At 46.2% G+C, this 21085-nt stretch overlaps 1 protein-coding gene, 1 long non-coding RNA gene and 1 pseudogene across 3 annotated transcripts in view; 1 reads left to right on the top strand and 2 right to left on the bottom strand.

The window, feature by feature from the left end:
• Window positions 1-687: 687 nt before the first annotated feature.
• LOC122681295 lies at window positions 688-2645 on the bottom strand (annotated as a pseudogene).
• Window positions 2526-20946, top strand: LOC122681299. Its single transcript, XR_006336929.1, has 3 exons — window positions 2526-2622; window positions 19699-19763; window positions 20686-20946. It is a non-coding gene; the product is annotated as an uncharacterized LOC122681299 (long non-coding RNA).
• The window catches only part of LOC122681293 (tyrosine-protein phosphatase non-receptor type substrate 1-like), a 28589-nt gene continuing 17698 nt past the window's right edge, over window positions 10195-21085 (bottom strand). The window contains exons 3-6 of one of the 2 annotated variants that reach the window (XM_043883209.1): window positions 15367-15687; window positions 14265-14594; window positions 11149-11254; window positions 10195-10518 (exon numbers count right to left, since the gene is read on the bottom strand). In XM_043883209.1, coding sequence (XP_043739144.1) covers window positions 11157-11254; window positions 14265-14594; window positions 15367-15687 — 749 coding nt within the window. In that variant the 3' untranslated portion in view covers window positions 10195-10518; window positions 11149-11156. Of the gene's footprint in view, window positions 10541-11148; window positions 11255-14264; window positions 14595-15366; window positions 15688-21085 lie in introns of both variants that reach the window. The other variant, XM_043883210.1, reaches the window with a different exon arrangement.

Genomic DNA, 21085 nt, shown 5'->3' on the forward strand with positions numbered 1-21085 from the left:
TCAGCGCCCCTCCTGCATACCTTGCCCCATGCCCACGCGATTGCTCCTGAGTTGTACCCTTTAGCATAAACCAGTCATAGGAAGTATTTTCCTGCGTTCTCTGAATCCCTCTAGTGGGTTATCACACCTGAGGAGGGGGATGTTGCAGGAAGCCCCAATGTATAGCTCATCAGTGAGAAGTACAGGTGACAACCTGAGATTTGAGACTGGCGTCTAACGTGAGGACTGTCTGTGGGACTGAGCCCTGGCATCTGTGGGGTCTGCATAAACTCCTACAAAAATTGTTTTTTCAGATCCATGCATCCTTTATTCCATGACCAACCACTGTGTTGCATCCAGGCAACACTATACAAACTGGCAGTCAACCGCACCCCAGCTGTGCAACAATCGGAGGCTTACAGTACATTTAAGGCTTTTAAATTTGGGGGAAAATGTGGTTTTTTAATAAAACTGAAGAACTCTCAAACCCAAATCTGCAACCAACAGAAGTAGTGTAACAATATTAAGCATCTTACATTTCTGATGCTATTGGTGCAACCCCAGTGTCAAAACCCAAATAACTCCTAAACTAAAAAGATTAGTTTTGTGAAATTTTAATTACATGAAATTTTTAAAGCATAAACTTGTCATTTTTTTGTCTTGGAAATGTAAAAATTTTTAATAGCAAAATATGGCAATAAAAACATATTAACAAAATGTATTTAATCACTTACATTACAAGCAAGGAATCTGCAGTTCATTGCTGTGGCCTGACAGAAGAAAATTACTCAATGGGAATCTGTGCACAATGTGATTGCAAATATATACAGTACTTTAAAAAAGCCTACAAAGAGGAAAGTCGGCTAGGTTCTTTGTTAGACTAGCCATACAATCAAAATATTAAAACTCTGTGGACTACTGTAATAAATTTACACTTAAAAAAAAGTTTCATTTTGTTTAAGAATATTCCAGTTATATTTATATGGTTCCAGTTGATGAAGCCAATCACCATAGTTCCAGTAAATTACCTTTAATTGATTTGTTTGGGGGAAAAGATTGGCATGTTAATAAAAATGAAAGAAGGAGTTTTCATCACAATGGTTTCCAGTTAAACTATCACAGCTTCACAAATGGACTGAACACATGAATCCTGTGGCTGAAAGAGAGCTGCTGGTCAAATACTGAGAACATGGGTGGAGAGAGGTTGAGTCCTGCATAAACGAATCCTACCTGACCGGTAAGGTGGACAAAGGGGTGTGAGCATCCTTTTTTACAGCATGAGAAAGTGGTTCCCCCACTCAGCTCTCATTCCCACCCTGCAAGGCAATGAAGCTGGAAGTCACTATTCCATTTAACACGATGTGTGAATCGGTAGGATCTCTGGATACGAAAGACCGAGAAAGCTTCGGCTGTCTGATGAGGATGCGGAAAAGCTGCGTGCTTCCTTGTGGTGCTCACACCATGACCGCCGTCCAGGGAAAGCGTGTGTAAACGGAGGACTGTGCTCACAGTCAAAGAGGTAATACCAAGTCGTCGTCTTCAGGAATCGGGAAGTTCGTGAGAAGTTCTATTCTCCCTAGGTATTGTGCGTAAAGCTCTATGTCATTATGCCCGGCCCGTTCGACCCCGGGCGGCTCCATGGCCTGGGGACAGAGCTCGTACATGGCCAGGCCGTGGGAGAAGTCAATGGCATCATCCTCTGGGCCGTGAATAACTAACATGGGAGAGGTGACTTTGGAGATCTTGTCAATGCCGGGGAAGGCGTCAAAGTAGTACGTTTTCCTGCTGTCGGGAAAAGACACACGCCATCCAGACATCAGAGGCGAATGGAGAATCACGGCAGCACACTCGTACCTGGAGGCCAGGTCTACCGTGGGGGCCGTCCCCATGCTCTGACCATACAAGATGATGTTCTCGGGACTTCTGCCGTACGTGGCAATCCATGCTCCAATGATGGTACGATACCAGAGCACATCCGGAAGAGCTCGTGTCTGCAGCTAGCTCATCACAGGCTGATACAGACAGCAAGAAGATGTTGCTGGGAGGCAGACAGCTAAGTTTTGTGCATTTCATTGATGCAGATCTTTCCGGGTGCGCAGCGCCTGCCGCGCGGCGTCGATGTCTGCAAAGAGGTTCTTCTTGGAGCGGCTTGCCGGAGCTGTTGCCGTAGCTGGAGTGGGTCGTAGGAGAAGATGTTGCAGTTGATGAGCGAGCCCAGACCGATGTAGAAGTTGCACATCTGGCTCAGGTCCACGCGTTGCCGTGCGAGAAGAGCAGCGTGTAGCGTCTGGAGGGCGCGCAGCGCACGAACATGCAACCTAGCCGGTTGTTCCCCGCAGTGCGCGAGAAGACCTCGATCGCGTCCAGCTAGCGCCGCGAGTACTGCCAGTCGGCGCGCTTGGTCAGCTGCAGGCTGCACGCTCCGGGCCCCGCGCCCCTTTCCTCGGACTGCTGAGCCGCGGCGGAGGTGGAAGCGGCAGAGGCCGGAGCGGGCGCTCCGGGGCCGCGCTGCTCCGACACCTGCACTGTGGAGGTGGGCTCAGGCGGCAGGAAGGCCAGCTTGGCGGCGACAGGACGCGGGCAGGCGGGCCAGCAGAAGAGCCAGCACAGCTCGCCCACCGAGAAGCCGTTCATTCACTGCAGGTAGGCAGGCCCGCTGGGGAGCGAGGGCTGACGGGCACGCGGCTGGAGGAGGGGCGGAGAGGCGCGCTGGGTGGGGAAGAGGGTGGGGTGGCCCAGCGGGTACGGGGAGGCGGGGCCGGCCTGGCCAGCGCGGCGCTTGCAGCCAGGGCGGGTCAGCTGCGGCCCAGCGGAGCGGGCAAGGCGCCAAACTCCAACAAATTGAATTGATTTGTAGGACACCCTATTGGCCCTGAGCGCCGAAGGATTGATGCTATTGAACTGTGGTGTTGGAGAAGACTCTTGAGAGTCCCTTGGACTGCAAGGAGATCTAACCAGCCAATCCTAAAGGAAATCAGTCCTGAATAGTCACTGGAAGGGCTGATGCTGAAGCTGAAACTCCAATGCTTTGGCCACCTGATGCGAAGAACTGACTCATTTGAAAAGACCTTGATGCTGAGAAAAATTGAAGGCAGGAGAAGGGGACGACAGAGGATGGTATGGTTGGATGGTATCACCAACTCAATGGACTTGAGTTTGAGTAAGCTCCGGGAGTTGGTGATGGACAGGGAGACCTAGCATGCTCCTGTCCATGAGGTCGCAGAGCCTGACACGACGGAGCGACTGAACTGATTGGTGTGTAGTAAGTGGGAGAACTGACTGGTGTGGGGAGAAAACCCACGTATCTGGTGTCAGTGTGTTAGAAGTAAAAACAGCTCATTGCACAACTCAGCAAAATGACTAAAACTTAGTGACCCACTTAGAATGCGTGAATTTTATGGTATGTAAATTTTATCTAGATCATGTTGTTAAAACTGGTTTCCCTGGTGGCTCAGCAGTAAAGAATCCGCCTGCCAATGCAAGAGATGTGGGTTCAGTCCCTGGGTGGGGAAGATCCCCTGGAGAAGGAAATGGCAATCCACTCCAGTATTCTTGCCTGGGAAATTCCATGGACAGAGAAGCCTGGTGGGCTACATGGGGTTGCAGAGTCTGATATGACTTAGTGACTAAACAACAGCAAAGCTGTTGAAACAGGGAAACCTACAAAAAGAGTAGACATGTAAACAATATGTGATGCACACTGTCCCAGGTGCACTGCTCAACGACCCAGCTACCTGGATGAGCAAGAGTCTAAACCAACCCCAAAAGATACTGGAGCACCTCCACTTTTATTGATGTCAGGGATGGAGGACCAGTTTCACTTAAACCCATTTCCAAGAACGCTTTCAGTTGGCAAGTTTTGCTTCTGGAAGCTTTTCAGGCACCTGACAAGAGGCAGAAGCTGCAGATTCTAAATGATAAAAGGACCGACCATGTGTTTCAGATTTAGCATCTTTACTCATAAAGGACTCACCTGCTCCATTGGTTTGTACGCTCCTGGGGTCCATTCCTTGCATAGTGTGTACAGGATGTGGCAGAAGAAGGTGCCTGGTGCTCAGAGTAGCTTTTGAAATGAATTAAAACATTGAAGGCAGAACCCCTCTGGCTTAAGCTAATGGCGCATGTGACAGCTTCACAGTGTAGGACAGCCTGACCTTTTATTTAGGTGGAGAATGTATAATTACCTGAATTTTTTCCCCAGATAGCAACAATCATGTCTTGCCCCATTTAATTTCATTAGTTAAGTTTTTGGTGTACTGAGCATCTAATTATTATCCAGTCATAGAAATGTACACTCAGACTTTGGTCTTTTTCTTTTCAGAGGTTTGGATTTTTCCATTAAAGAGGTATGCCCATCTTATTAAAATCCACCCTTGAGTGTTTTAGACTTTGAGGATTGGTAAATTCCTTTTTTTAAAAAAAAATGGCTGACTGGCTCCTGAACTGGACATGTAGGTACAGAAGTCCAGTGGGGGTGAAAATATCTAGATTAGTGTAATTTTGGACTGCCTCAGTAAGCCGTGAAAGAAAAAGGGCAGGATTTTCATCTTTTTCTTGAGTCACTTCTCTAATCTTATCGTAGTTAACATGAATGTGAGAGCTTTTAAGCATTCCTTCTAGTAAAAAGGCGATCATATGATGCAGGTACTGGATGCCGGCATCACCTGCTTGATATGTCCACCGTGGCTCAGTTAAAGGGACTGCATCATCAGCCATCGGATTAGTCCTATCTTGGCTATGGAGCTGATCATCATGAGTCTGGGCTGCCTGCCATATCTGTTCCTTTTCGTCAGGGGTTAAAGTGGCATTTAGGATGTAATAAAGATCATTCCAGGTTAAATGATATGCTTGTGTAAGGCGGAGGAATTCTTTTCTGTATCTGGTAGGATTTTCTGAAAAGGATCCCAATTTTTCTTCAATTTGGCTCATATCAGAAATTGAGAAAGGCACATGAACCTGTGTAGGGCCCTCCGGTCCTGCTACCTCTCTGAGGTCCTGGCTGATGGAGGGGGAGTGGGTGGATATCTCTTTTGGGGTTTTGGAGTCACCGCTTCCTGTTTTGGAGGAGGAAGGGCTAGAGGATGTGGTCCCAGGGCGGTAGGGAGGAGGCTCACCTGCTGCATCGAAATTGGGAGCTGAGGGTTTAAGGGCCCTTTTAGGGGCTTTAGATTTGGATTCTTTTGTAACGGAGGGGGAGAGAGAGCAGAGGAGAATTTGATAGGTAGAACAGTCCTTGCAGAGAGAAGGACGGCTTCGAAGGTCCCAGAAGGCTTGACTATAGGGGGCCTCTGACCATTTGCTATTCCGTTTGAGAAAGTTAGTGAGATCTGATAAAATATTGAAATGGAAAGTCCCAAACTCAGGCCAGCGGTTTTGGTTATCCAGTTTGTATTGAGGCCAAATTTGATTACAAAGTGACTTGAGTTTATGAACCTTGAGATTGGTCATGAGTAGAGGTTTGAGGTTTCATTTTACACAGGCCAAGGGAGAGTCCTGTGGGAAGGCTTGGCTTGACCCCATAGCAAATGGCTAGCGACTGTCCGGTCAAGAGAAAAGGTCGTCACCTAATCTTTTGACTGGGCAAAGAGAGAGACTCTGAAGGAGGGAGGGGCATCCCCCAAGTACCTCCCTAAAGGGCCTTTTGGCCGGAGGGTTCCCCGGGAACCCAGAAAGGATGATAGTCTATGGCGCCCTAGAGTACTGTCCGAGCTTACCTGGGCTACTGGGTCAGGTGAGAATTCCCCGTGGGTGGAGGGAGGTTGAATGGCAAAAGGCCTCTGTCCTGGAGTTGGTTGGTCTCGTGGAAAAGAAAGTGTAGAGAAAAGAGGAAGAGAAAGAGAGGCCAATATTCCTCGGGTTACGTGGAAAACCAATAAAGCCCTTCCACAGGACTTGTACCGCTCACGAAGGCACAGGGCGTCCTCTTGAGGAGTTCTTGAAAGCCCGGGAGGAAAGTGAGCTCGGCAGGCTTTCACACTCTGAAGAGCTGGCCATGGAGAATGACAAGGAACCTCAACCTCCTGGGGTTTCAGCACCAAAAAATGTAGGGTAAGGGAGTTACAGAAGGCAAGGTTCGGAAAAAGAACAAGACCGGCACTTTACAGGAACAGATGACCTTTAATGAGGCGAGAAAGGGCAGCAGTCAGATCAGTGAGCTGCTGCACTAACCCAAGAAAAGAGTAAGTATATACAGGCATATATGTGGAAAACTACTGTCTTAAGGGGGCCTGTTCTTCTCCAAGGTTGTTCGGAATAGTTATCTCTTAAATGACTGGGGCAAGGAATTCTGGAGATCCGCCAGAGGCTGGACTGGCTGGGAGCTGGGCATAATCAACCTTAATGTCCTTTTTTTTTTCCTTTGGGTGAGAGAGTTCTTTGTTTTACATAGCATGGTGGGGAGAACCTGGAGGGGAGTTTTAACTCCAGGCTATTTTGAGCCATGTAACATTCCTTCAATGACAAACCCAAACAGTGTATTAAAAAGCAGAGACATCACTTTGCCTACAAAGGCCGTACAGTCAAAGCTATGGTTTTTCCAGTAGTCATGTATGGATGTGAGAGTTGGACCATTAAGAAGGCTGAGCCCCAAAGAATTGATGCTTTCAAACTGTGGTGTTGGAGAAGACTCCTGAGAGTCCCTTGGACAGCAAGGAGATCAAACCAGTCAATCCTAAAGGAAATAAATCCTGAATATTGGCTGGATAGACTGATGCTGCAGCTAAAGCTCCAATACTTTGGCCACCTGATGGGAAGAACCGACTCATTGAAAGAGACCCTGATGCTGAAAACCCTGATGCTGGGAAAGATTGAAGGCAGGATGAGAAGGGGGTGACAAAGACTGAGATGGTTTGATGGCATCACTAACTCAGTGGACATGAATTGAAGCAAACTCCAGGAGATAGTGAAGGACAGGAAAGTCTGGCATGCTGCAGTTCACCGGTAGAAAAGAGTTGGACACAAACAGCAACTGAACAACAGCAACAATGTTGTAAATTATACAAGAAGAATGTAAGTAGGGTGCAAGCATGTTTTATATGTTTTTACAAAGAAATATTAATAAATTAGTTAAATTCTCAATGTTTCTAATTTATCAAAGTACAAGTAGTAGGAGCTGACAGTTTATAATGTTTTGAAAACAAATTTAAAGCATCATAGAATGAACATCATATTTCCTATTGATTACTGAGTTCACTGCCAGTTTATTCAGTAATTGTTATGGTCCTTTTCTACCAGGCAAAGTGAGGACTGCATATGCTTGGTATGTCAGGTGGTAATATGTAGGGAGCCATATACCAGTATTGCAGGTGGGAGGCCTTGTACCAACGCCACAGATGTGGAACCCAGCACAAAAGTCATCTCCAGAACTGACTGACCCTCTTTCCATCCTTTACCATGACTCCCATCCCCACTCCTGATCTAAACTGGCCTTCTCCCTGACCCCACATTAGGTAAAAATACCTATCCTAACCAATCACTTACTGCCACCCTTTCAGCAGGAATTTTATTTTTCCTGAGGCTGTTAAAAGTTGACTACTAACCCACGGAAAGCATGGCTCTCCCTTGAGCTGGCCCACTGTTTAACAGTTATCTCTCTGTGGTCTGATAGGAAGTTGGCCCTTTGCTTCCAGTGTCCTCATTATCTCTGATCTTTATTCTTAGTTAGCTCACTCCTTTCTGAAATATTCTGTGTTTAGAAATTCTTTTCCAACTTGTGTACAGACCATCAAGACAGTAAGTACTTAAGAAACAAATTAACCAGGTTAAGAGCTCATGGAATGCCAGGGTAAGAGAAGAACTAACATTTTATACAGGGTAGTGTATGAAAGGTGCCTTGGATAAAGTGACATTTGAGCAGAGGTTGGAAAGAAGAGAGAGAGAGGTGCATATGTGTGCGGGTGGGGAGCAGAGGAGTGGTAGGATTTGACTGACATTCCCCAAAATTCACTGTGCCTGAAACAGGAAAGCCAGTTAGAGATCATAGCAATGGTACAGGAAGAGATGATGATGGCTAAGACGAGGGAGTGGTGGTGGGGATGAGAATGTGGACATTATGGAAAGAGTCCAGTGGTGTGCTGGAAGAGGCTTGGACTGGCTCGTGAGACTTGATATTTGCATTCTGAGGAATTTTGCAAGCAAGTTGTTAAACTGATGCTAACCTAAAATTGACCACATTGGGGGTAGTTACAGAAAGAATTGGCATGTGCTACCAATCAAGCTTTCCTTTTTTTTTTAAGAGTCAGTTGTTGGGTGGGATGATTTGAGAGAATAGCATTGAAACATGTATATTACCATGTGTGAAATAGACCACCAGTCCAGGTTTGATGCATGAAACAGGTGCTCAGGGCCGGAGCACTGGGATGACCCTGAGGGATGGGATGGGGAGAGAGGTGGGAGGGGAGGTTCAGGATAGGGAACACATGTACACCCATGGCTGATTCATGTCAAGGTGTGGCAAAAAACACTACAATATTGTAAAGTAATTAGCCTCCAACTAAAATAAATAAATTAATTTAAAAAAAAGAATCAGTTGTTAAAGGTTTACTATCTCACCACTGGACTTTACTGTTTTGAAGGCAGAATTGAATATGAGTTATAAACTGTGGCAAATTCTTAATGAGATGTAAATACCAGACCATATTACCTACCTCCTGAGAAATCTGTATGCAGGTCAAGAAACAACAGTTAGAACTGGACATGGAACAATGGACTGGTTCCAAATTGGGAAAGGAGTACATCAAGGCTGTATATTGTCACCTTTCTTATTTAACTTATATGCAGAGAAAAATCATGTGAAATGGATGAAGCACTAGCTGGAACAAGACAGCTGGAAGAAATATCAACAACCTCAGATATGCAGATGACACCACCCTAATGGCAGAAAGTGAAGAGGAACTAAGGAGCCTCTTGATGAAAGTGAAAGAGGAAAGTGAAAGATCTGACTTAAAACTCAACATTCAAAAAACGAAGATCATGGCATCTGGTCACATCATTGCATGGCACATAGATGGCAATAAAAATGGAAACAGTGACAGACTTTATTTTCTTGGGCTCCAAATTCAATGTGGACAGAGACTGCAATCAGGAAATTAAAAGATTCTTGCTCCTTGAAAGATAAGCTATAACCAACCTAGACAGCATATTAAGAAGCAGAGACATCTCTTTTCCAACAAAGATCCTACTAGTCAAACCTATGGCTTTTCCAGTAGCCATGTACCAATGTGAGAGCTGGACCATAAAGAAGGCTTAGCGCCGAAGAATTGATGCTTTTGAGCTGTGGTGCTGGAGAAGACTCTTGAGAGTCCCTTGGACAGCAAAGAGATCAAACCAGTCATTCCTAAATCACCCTAATTATTAATTGGAAGGACTGTGCTGTTGCTGAAGCTCCAAAACTTTGACTACCTAATGGGGGGAGCTGACTCATTGGAAAAGACCCTGGTGCTGGAAAAGTTTAAGGGAGCAGGGGAAGGGGGTGACAGAGGATGAGTTGGGTGGCATCATCAAATCAATGGACATGAGTTTGAGCAAACTCTGGGAGACAGTGAAGGACAGGGACACCTGGCATGCTGCAGTCCATGGGTTTGGAAAGAGTCAGATATATTGAATGATTGAACAACAACAATAGCATAAAAGAAAGAGAAATCAAGGATGAATTCAAAGCTTCTGGACACAGCATATTTCCCATGAGCAGTTCATAAGGATTGTGAAATATTCAAGTCAATGGAAAACTGCTCTTTCCATTGCAGAAAGAGGATGAAACACTAATTTCTGGGTTTGAGAAGTAGGCTATCTAGACAAATAGAGAAGGAGAAAAGTTTTTCTTAAAACCAAGATGGCACTTGGTTTAAAACTAGACAGGCACTTCAATGGTGGGGAGTTAAGTGAAGGCAAGAATTCAGAATAACTTTTCTCCACAGGGTATTAGTGTATAGTCCATGGCTCAGTCCAAGGTGATGGATGATCTGTATTAGTTGGACTCAAGAGATCCTAGTCCATCCTAAAGGAGATCAGTCCTGGGTGTCCACTGGTAGGACTGATGTTGAAGCTGAAACTCCAATACTTTGGCCACTTGATGCGAAGAGCTGACTCATTTGAAAAGACCCTGATGCTGCGAAAGATTGAGGGCAGGAGAAGAAGGGGACGACAGAGGATGAGATGGTTGGATGGCATCACCGATGGACATGGGTTTGGGTGGACTCCGGGAGTTGGTGATGGACAGGGAGGCCTGGTGTGTCTCCCTGTTCATGGGGTTCATGAGGTTCATGGGGTCGCAAAGAGTCGGACATGACTGAGTGACTGAGCTGAACTAAATTCTCACATCCCAGGGAGATGTTGTGAGTCAGTCTCCAGAGCTACTTCCCATGATCTCTGCTCAGGATCACATACGAAGATTCAGCTCTGGGGGTTTCATGAACATGTGGGCAGGCAGATCTCCATGGACAGAAGACTTTTGGAGCAGAGTTGTGGAAGCTTTCAGCTGGGTCCTTCTTGTGGGCTGTGTCCTCAGTGAGGGAAGGAGACAGTAGAGGCTGACGGTGGCACCTAGCAGGGAGGAAGGAAGGAGCTGTGGGAAATATTTTCATACTTAATTATCTGCTCATCATTCAGGAAAAGTTGTCTGCATGCCTCCCACATGCCCAGGTATTCTCCTTCTGGGCTACCAGTCCTCAAAGGAAGGACAGCCCCTGACTCTGACCCCTTAGCCTCCTCCCAGGTCCTCATGCTCCCTCCCCAGGCCTTCCACTCTGTCACACAGAAGTCATAATTGGAACAGCCATCAGAGGAGCTGATCTGGGACTAATCAATATTACCTTAAGTGTGGATACCTGTTGCCCTAGGGAGCCCCTGAGTTCAGTGATCTAGAAATGGTCTCCAAGGGAGCCACGCACTCAGCTGCTCCTCATTCAGCACACACTGCCTACCCACTCCACAGAAACACCAGGAGAGACCCTTGGAAATCCGTGATCCAGTCCACCTCCTCCAGGACCTCACCGTTTCCTGGGAGCTGGGCACCTCTTAGAGGGAAACATGATACTCCTGAGGGTACTGAGGGAGGTGTGCCTCCTTCTCTTAACTCCGTGTGAGCCCTGCCCCTGTGTGGCCTGTGGGTGGCCTGCCTAATGACTGCGTGTCTTCTAGATTTTGTCCTGCCCTCCCTCATCCATAACTCACAGGCAGGCTCAATACTTCCTGTGGACAAAGATGACAGATACAGTGAGCAGCAGCAGCACCTTGGGGACTAGGAAGACAACTGCCCAAAGAGAAGACAGCTCTGGACCTGGAAATCAGGGGACAAGAGGAGTGATTAGATACACCATGCAGGAGCCATTCCCAGGGGCCTCCACTTACTCCATCTGAAGCTGAAGCCCATCAACATGCTATAGCTTTGACCTGCAACTTGAGCTAAGGCTCAAGGCAGAAATTAGGGTACAGAATCCCCTCATTTTCCCTCTTTCTTTTCTCAGGCTGCAAGGGTCCTATTATTTGAAGAGAAAACGCCAGGATTGAAAATAACTGTGAGACAAGAAAAATTCAGCAAATCCTCATGCACAATCTCTCATTAGACTGTGATTCCATCCTTGGCAAGTCATCAGGAAAATGCAGGAGAAACAGGCAAGGCAGCTAGAACAGGTGCCTAGAATTATTTGGAATTATCATCAATTATCATCATTATCAATTAATATTAAATATATCTAAACTTTGAAAATCCTGGAAAAATTTCCTAAGAGCACAGACTATAGGAACGGGATTCAAGGTAAGCCTGATTTTAAAGGATTGGCACAAAATCCCCAGGTTCTGTGCATATGTTACCTTACATGTCAAGAAGGATTAGCAGTAGTGATTTGTTAAGGATCTTGAGGTGGGCACATTAAATTAGATTTTCCAAGCGGAGCCAGTGTAGTTATGAAGATTCTTATAAGTGAAAGATGGAGGCAGGTCATTTGGAGAAGCAGATGTGATCAGAAGCAGAGGTCAGAGTAACGTGGGGCCTCTGCCAAGGAGTGTGGGCACCCTTGGAAGCTGGGAAAGGCAAGGAAACGGATTCTCCTCCAGAATCTTCAGAAGGAACACAGCCTAGTCACCCATTATAGTGTCTGACCTCTACAACTATATGATAATATATTTATCTTGTATTAAATCACTAAACATATTAATTACTCACAGTGACTATAGGAACATAATTCAAGGAAGACAGATCTGACTCTATGGACAGGCATGATTTAAAATGCATACCCTCTGGGTAGAAAAGGCAAAAAGAGAAAAGAAGTGCTATTTGGCAATTGAGTGGTAAAGAGAAAAAGAAAAAGGTAGGGAGAAGGGATTTCAGACATTGGTTCCTGAAAGATAAAAGAGAACCAAAGAATTAGAGGACTCAGAACTTTTTTCCCTCTATCAAAACCAATGAGCCAACCAGCCAAAAACTCCATTACTGTATTGGATTTTTCTATATTGCAGGAAGAGAAGTCATTAGGATAGGAATATATTGTAAAATACCCCAATACCATAAAAACAAACAATAACATGTCCATCCTCACATCAGGCTGACTGGACCCAGCATGGCAGTGGTTGAGCCCTCAGATGCCCAGGGTAGGTTCTGGGTCCCAGTAGGAAAGTCACATCAACATCTTACACTTCTCTTCAGCCTGACAACCTAGATGCCCCAAAAAACACACTAGCAGGCATGCTGAGTCAGGCCCCTACAGCAGCCCTGGTTGAGCCCAACAGGAGATTGAAGACTAAAAGCATGTCCGAGCCACTGCAGACAAAATGGCATGGGCTTTTCTCTCCTATGCTCCCTGTTAAGTACAACTTGAACCCTAGAAAGAGCATGAGAGACAAGCATAGGAGGACTCTGAGGTGGGAGAGGAGGCAGAGCGCCTAGGGATCTGGGATCTGGAGGAAGAACGCAGTAGTCAGTCATCCAGGTCCGTTCTCCTAACTCCACACTTCAAGAGGAGACTCAGGTGTGGCACTAGAAGAAAGAGAAAGTCTAAACCAATTACCTAAATTCCTGCCTCAAGAAATGAGAAAAGGAGGAGCAAAATAAACCCAAGGCAAGTAGAAGGAAGGAAATAATAAAGAAAGAAAGAAAAACCAATGAAATTAGAAACAGAGAAGCAATAGAGAAAAATCACTGAAAGAAAGAGGGTGTTCTTTTTAAAAGACCCATAACATTGAAAATTTTCCAGTACAACTGACAAATAAAAAAGGAGGAATGATACATTTCCAGTATTAGGATGAAACCAAGGATGTCACTACAGATACTGCAGACAAAAGGGTAATAAAGAAATGTCATGAACAACTGTACAGAAAGACATTTGACAACTCAGAGATGATGGAACAAATACGTCAAAAAAAAAAAAAAAAAAAACCCACTACCTCAGCTCATTCAATGTGAAATGAATAATCTGAATACTCTTAAATATTTGATTCAAATTAATTTTCAAAAGATTCTCAAGGCCAGATGGTTTCATAGGAAAATTTTGCCAAGAAATTGCAAATAAATTAAAAATAATTTTGGTGCACAGAAAATAATAATAGTATTTCGGAAAATTTGAATTTATGCTCCATTTGAAATGGTGTTAGTCAATTAGAATTGATTATATTCAGTGTGCACTTGTATGACTTTTGTAGAAAGTCAATATACTTAACCAGATAACCACACTATTGTGGACGCCATTGACTGGTTGTGCACACAGGACTAAGTTAAAGTGGACTTTATTATGAAACTGTTCTGTATCTATTGTTTAAGGGAAGTTGTTTATTCTCCCCTTGCTCTCTTTATTCTTCCAGCAGGCAGGGACATGGACACTCGGTGACCCAGTATTGACCCAGCAGATGAGGACAACACCATAGAGTATGTCGGAAGAAATGTGGGCCTCTGATAGGTCTTCTGGAGTAACGATTCCTGAAACCTGACTTGACCCTCTCTTGATGTTACATGAGAGCCTACAAGATGTTTTATTTATAGAAAGGGGGACTGTCCTTGGGACAAGCCCAAGCTGAGGGGGGAATCTGTCTCTAATTAGCACATATTTATTATATAGACTGGTGGTCCCTGTCCTCAGAGACTCAGATTCACCTTGATTATCTTAGCCCAGTCATCTGGACTAAAAGTGACACATTTTTTCTTACCAGTGGTCACTCTTGGAGGTGGGAACTCACTTTAAAGTTCTATTTTATATCTATTGACTTCTAGATTGTTCTTTTAAAAGAATGAATTACTACCTTCAATAGTAAAAAAAAAAAAAGATAAACAGCTGGGTCAGTTGCAGTGGTGACCTCACCAGGGGTTTGACCTGTGTCCTGGTCCTTCTGGGGAGCAGAGACCTCCAGGGTATGGTTTTTGGAGACCGCCGGCTGCCCGTCATGCTCCACCTGGCAGGTGAGCACCACAGCCTCCCTGTGGGCAGAGGAGTTTACCAGGAACCAGCTTGTATGATTAAAGGTCCCATCCTTGTTCTCTACGAGGGTCGAGGCCGGTCCTGTTCGGGACACGTTTCTGTTCTCCAACCAGGTCAGCTGTAGGCGCTGGGGGTAGAACTTGTTCACCTGACAGATGACATTCACCTGGTTCCCTGATGTGGGGTATCCAGTAATCTCCAGGGTGGGTGGAACTGAAACAGCACAGGAAGAAGTTCTGACCTCATGGAACACACAGGTCATAGGGGAGGAGATGGATAACAGCTCAGCACAGCCAGGGAGTCACCCAGGGCCAGGCATGCAGTAGGTGCTCAAGCTCTGAGGGTCTATTTGCATATGAATGAAGTCACTGAACACAGTGAAAGTACACTGCTCAAGGACAGGGACCTCCTGTTAGGTTTATAATGTGTGAAATCAACAAGCCCAGCCTCTGGCATGCAGTTGGAATGTAAGACTGCAGCAAAATAAATGAAATCGCCAAGCACATAGGGCCCTGGGCTTAGCGTAGTTGCTCAGTAATTGGAGATACTCAGATGGTAAAGCGTCTGGTTGCAATGCGGGAGACCCTGGGTTCGACCCCTGGGTTGGGAAGATCCCCTGGAGAAGGAAGTGGCAACCCACTCCAGTACTCTTGCCTGGAAAATTCCATGGACGGAGGAGCCTGGTAGCCTACAGTCCATGGGGTCTCAAAGAGTCGGACCCGACTGAGAGACTTCACTTTCACTTTCATTGATAAAGAAAACTACTTATCACAGTGCTTGGCACATGGCAGTTGTACATCTGGCACTTTCATTAAAATGGAGTTACCAACTCTTCTAGGAGCCCTTTCTAGAAGGGCTATATTGGACAGGACTGTCAGGAAGTAGATTTCAGGCAATTCAAGGCCTGAAGCAAAAGGCAAGGAGGAGGAGCAGGCTGGGGTCTTGGGGGCAGGTGTGGGCTAGGGCTGACGGAAGGGACATCTACCTCGGATGGTCTCGGACAAGTTGGCAGTCCCACGGAGAGGAGGGCCCCCATGCAGGGTGACGTGGGCCACCTCACAGATGACCTGGGAGCGAACGTCCCCTGGGGCCAGCAGCACTTTAGTTGTGCTGTTGATGCTGTAGGAAGCGTTGTCTTTCTGTGGGTCCACGCTGGTCTGGGAGGCTGAGAGCTGATTGCCATTTTTGAACCATTTCAGGGAGATGTTTCTGGGGGAGAAGCCGTGGGATGTGCAGGTGAAGCTCACTGTCTGCTCAGGTGTAGCCCTCACTGTAGGGCCGGATACCATGGGCGGAGAGGGCTTGGCTACAAAAGAAACATTTATAAATGAAGGACATAATTTTGATTATCATCACTACAAAAAGCTTGTGACAATGTTAAGAAATTGCAAATATATTATTTTTAAATTCACGGTTGCAGTGAGGGTTAAATCAGGCACTGGAAGCATTTTTTCTGGGAGAAAAATGTCAGGTGCTTCACAAAACTAAAGAAACATAGACCTCTGTTTAACCCAGAATGTATTTATATGCAGAACTGTCCTCTCAGGAATTTATGAATTTCCTTCACAATTGTCTTTCTTTTCATGAATATTCCAGTAGGACCAATGTATGAATCCCTGAATTTCAAAGGAATGGTGCAAAAAGGTATTTTTTCTGAGTCTGGGTTTTTCTCTTGGATTAGTACTGGGTTGAAAAGAAAGATTACTGAGTGCTGAGAAACCAGTGGTGGTTAATTTCTTATATATGTGTGTGTGTGTTAGCTGCTCAGCTGTTTCTTTATGTCTCAGTTGATTCTTGATGACCCCATGGACTGTAGCCTGCCCGGCTCCTCTGTCCATGGAATTCTCCAGGCCAGAATACTGGAGTAGGTAGCCATTTCCTTTGCAGGGGATCTTCCTGACCCAGGGATTGAACCCCAGTCTCCTGCATTACAGGCAAATTCTTTACTGTCTGAGCAACCAGGGAAGTCTGGTTAATTTTTTAGCTGTTATTAAATCTGTAGATACACAAATCAGCAAACCAAATATGAGGGTGGTTTCTCTCTGTTGATGGGTGCTGTAGGGTGTCTCTAAATTGTTCATTATTACACAACATCCCGTGTATAAGTTGTCAGACAGCAAATGTAACAAATATTTTCATTTCTAAACATTTAACTTGCTTCCTAAAACTCAAACATTTGAGGACATAGTTAGGAGTTACCTTAATATGTCAAATTCAACACACACCAGCATCATGGATGCCCCTTAAAGTACTGTGATTAGATACCACTTGTCCAGAGTTGTTCAGAGCTTAAAGACGGGCTGAACTCTTAACCACCCTCGGCTCTCTAATCTTCCCACCAACCCTGAGGGGGGAACTGAGAGTGGCCCTATACATAGGATGAGGCTCAGGAAGGATGCAGCTGGCCTGGGGCACCCAGCAGGTAAGGTCAGAGCTCACCTCACTGCACAGGACAGACTGATTTTAATGTCGCTGTTCTTTATCCTGGAGCCTCACTGTTTCTGGACAAAGTGGATACAAGCACCATTTGTAAGATGAGTGAGGATGTATGTAACATAAAGAGCCTGACACACAGTAGGTGCTTAATTAGTAACATCTGTGATTGTTATCCTATGATCTGATCGTTCTAGTTCTGAAACTACATTTTTGGCAAGAGAAAGCAAAACAAAAGCACAATAGAAGCACCAAGGAGAGTCTCAAGTCTTGCTCCATACAGCTGCCTTGCAAAAATCAACATGAAAAGAAATAGTAGAAACACCAAATTATGAATCTGACCCCTATAAAATACACAATCCCCTCAAGAGGTAAGTTTGGGAAACTGGCTTTCAAAACACACAAGAGACCACAGGTACTTTTCCTGTGGATCAGATCATTACAGAATCTGTAAGCAAGTTGAAAGGAAGGAGGACAGATTTCATCAGAGCCTCTCTGGCGTTTGAGGCAGGAGGGCTCCTGGCTGAGCAGGGAGTGTTTGTAGAGATTCTAGCACCTGTTTAGACACGTGTGTTTAAAGTTGGGAAGGTTTCCCCAGTGATGAAGCTCATGTCTGCACAGGGTGGCCTGAGTGGGGAAGAATACCCTCTCAGATCAGGAGAGCTTGGTTGGAGGTGGGATTTATTCCTACCACTCCACTTGGGATGATTTTCTTGGGCCTCCTAAGATCTGTCAATATCACAGTCTATTCTGAAGCACCGACCCCTGTGAGAGCTGTTCTTTCAACCCAGGCACCAGAGGGGTCCACGTCTATCAGGGGAAAACTGCAGCTGTCTCCCTCTGTGATCCCAGAGAACACGTAGCTCTGGGCTCCAGTGCCCTGGCTGGACACCAGCGTCCTCTGCAAGAGTTAAGTCACTCAGCTGCCCAGACCATGTCTGTGCACTTAAATCAGAGTTTCTAGGGTAGAGCCAGGGTCTGGGGATCTTTTCACCAGCTCCCATGTGACGCCATGAATGGTTGAAGTTGAAAGGTACCTAGTCCCACACCAACCCTAGTTGTACTTAGTCTTAGAGGGAAAGTGGCCCATAGAACATCCTCTGGCTTTGGCACATCAGAGCTCATGTTGGTGGAAGACATGCCAGGCTCTGCTCTAATCACTTGACATGCGTCCCTCATTCAATCCCTGCAGCCACTCTGTTAGGATGGGGCTGTCACTGAGGGACGAGGACACTGGTGCAGTGTTGGGAAGGATTCGTCAGAGGTCCCAGAGCCGGGACGGGGCAGAGCCGGGATGGGGGCCCAGGCAGGGGTATGGCCCAGGCTCTCAACCACAGTGCCCTGAGCCCAGGGCTTTCTAGACCCTCTCCCGTCATCACAGATTCTTGAAAGGTAATGTAATTACAACTATTTCACAGATAGGGAAACTGAGACGTTCCCAGGATCCCACTGCCCTCCTGGGATGTACAGCACCATCGCCCTCTGGGGGGTGGTGCTGTTACAGGTCATTGTACCCTCAGGACACCCTGCAAAGGTTGTGTGATTATCCTTTTTCTACAGGTGAGGAATGGGGACAAGCTCAGGGAGCTGGGTCTCAGCTTTGAAATAACACCTGAATTAGGAGAACCTACTCTGTGCTGGTGATTTAGACAGAGCACCTCAAACACTTCTAATTCTCCTGAAAGGAGACCATGAGGACCGCGATTGTACGAAGAGAAAACTGACGCTGAGAGAAATGAAGAGACTGTCTCCTCTCACTCCCCACTGTGTCCCAGTGTTTCCTGTCACCTCCATGTTTCCCTTGTGGCTCCGCTGGTAAAGAATCCACCTGCAATGCGGGAGACCTGGGATTGATCCCTGGGTTGAAAAGATCACCTGGAGAGGGGGAAGGCTACCCACTCCAGCATTCTGGCCTGGAGAATTCCATGGACTGTTACAGTCCATGGGGTCGCAAAGAGTCGGACACAACTGAGCGACTTTCACTTTCACTTTCCATGAAAGTGAACCTGAACCGTGCTTCAGGTTCATTAGCAGAGCAAGTGCCCACCTTCAGGAGCCCCCAGACTGACCTCCACCCTCCCCTTTTCCCTCAGATTCTTGACTTCAAAAGACTACAGGGAGGAGAGGCCTCTGAGGGCCCAGGCCTGGGGACCCTGAAGCCACAAGGGAAGACATGGACTCCTGACACCTAAGTCTAGACTAGGAACTCTTGCTAACACGGGGCCCCACTCCCTCTAGGAAACACCTCCCCCTCCTCATCCTCAGTCTGCAGAACCAGGAATGGGCATGCCCGGTGCTGCTGGGGTCACACTGGCCCCTCTGGACTCTGTCCACACCACCCTTCCCAGACCTGCTCCACAGGAGGCCTAGTGAAGGGGCAACATCACAACAATGGGGAGAAAATCTCCTGATGCTTTTAAGAGTGCTAGTACATGTGCTGCCGAAGCGAGCATGGTTTTTAAGAGTGTTGATCCCTGTCACTGAGGAACATTTCAGCACATCACACAACAGTGAATGGTCTGTCTCATCTGGGTTGTAAAACTGGACTTGCCTCCCTTACAGGACTTTTTAAAGTGTTTATTTCTAAAGGAGAGGACAAAACAAGCTTTTAAGAGGATGGGGTTGGAGCTTTCTCCATACGTTGACAAGCACAGTGGGGTGTGCAGAGAGCAGGGCTATGACACTGTGAGTGTTTAGGGTTCAATCTTGGCTCCTCTAGCTATTCACAAATCAAGTCCCCTCTCTGAACCTCAGGGTCCTCATCTGTAAAATGGAAAACAGACAACCTTTCCTTCTGAACACTGTTTATAATGAGCAAATGCCTAAGGAGGATTCACCATCTGACAGGCTGCTCCTTCCCTCCCCTCCCTCCTTTCTCATCCAGGGAATCATCTGGCAGGCAGCCTGAGGAAGAGGATGAACAGCCCTGGAAGCCAGCAGATCTGAGAGGTGGGGGAGCCACTTACTAGCTGTATTGAGACTGAGCAGGGGACCCACCACCTGGGAAGTTTAGTAATATCTGCAAAATCATGATAAAGCCACCTGCCCTGCTGATGTCTAGAGGTTTGGGGAGATTCATTTGCTACCATGACTAGAAGGGAAATTTGGCAATACTGTCACACAAATTAAAATCCTCATGCTGTCTAAACTAGCAATGCCATTTCCAGTGGATATTTCTCCTCTGAGGAGAGTGACACATGGGAATGTTATCCCTTCAGCACTGTCTCAGTAGCCCAAGGTTAGGAACAACTTAGTGTCCATCAACAAGAGACTGTAAGATGAATGTTGGTGTTGCCATATGCCGAGTGCATGTAAATCCATGGCTGATTCATGTCAATGCATGACAAAAACCACTACAATATTGTAATTAGCCTCCAACTAATTAAAAAAAAAAAAAGAATAAATACTCTCACATAGAAAAAAAAAGAAAAACAGGGCAACTCTAGGTGGTGATATGGAATGAGAGTTTTTGGATCATGCAGCTGAAAGCAGGAAGAGTTTTCCAGGCACCTCAGGCTCAGGGTCTGAATGTGAGGGGCCTTCTGAACCTTGGGGGAAAGCAATGAAAAGAGCCTGTTTCATGGCTCAAGGAAATTTTATTCTGCATCTTGTGTGTGCAAGTCTCTTCCATGAAAGCAGTTCCAGTGCTGGTGCAGGAAAGAGACTGGCTTGGAATCAGTTTGGGTTCCTAATGGATCCTCTCATTGTCTATGTGACTGTGGTCTGGACCCCTGTCATCTCCTGGCCTTGGCCACCATCTGTACAAGGGGGTTTGGGAGGATGGTGTCTAGAGATCCATCCTGTTCTGAGAGTCCAGGATTCAGGGTATTTGTCAGAAAAATCTAAATAAACACTTTTTCTGCCCCAATAGGGCTGCTCCAGCTCCTAACTCACCCACATGGAGAATTGCTTCCCTGAGAAGGGACATTCTGAGATGCTGGGAGACTTCAGTGACTATGTGAGTCAATCTGTGAATGACAGAAGGATTTTTTCAACAGATCCTCTGGAAACACCCAACCTCTCAGTCTAGTCTCCAGTCAGGGCCATCAGAATAAACACTGAAACTGTGTCTCTTAGAATCTCTTTTCAGTGTGATAGTCTGAATAGAAAATAAAGAAACACATCTCTCCTCCCTGCCCTGGATGGATTTCTCCTCTTCAGAAGGGGAGAGGACATAAGCCTCAAGGGAGAAGAGCCCTTGTCTGCTTTGTTCACTGCTGTTTCCACAGCATCCAGAGCAGGGCCTGGCACACAGTAGGTGCTCAATAAGT

Source organism: Cervus elaphus, chromosome 23 (genome assembly GCF_910594005.1).
Source record: "Cervus elaphus chromosome 23, mCerEla1.1, whole genome shotgun sequence".
Lineage (NCBI taxonomy): Eukaryota > Metazoa > Chordata > Mammalia > Artiodactyla > Cervidae > Cervus > Cervus elaphus.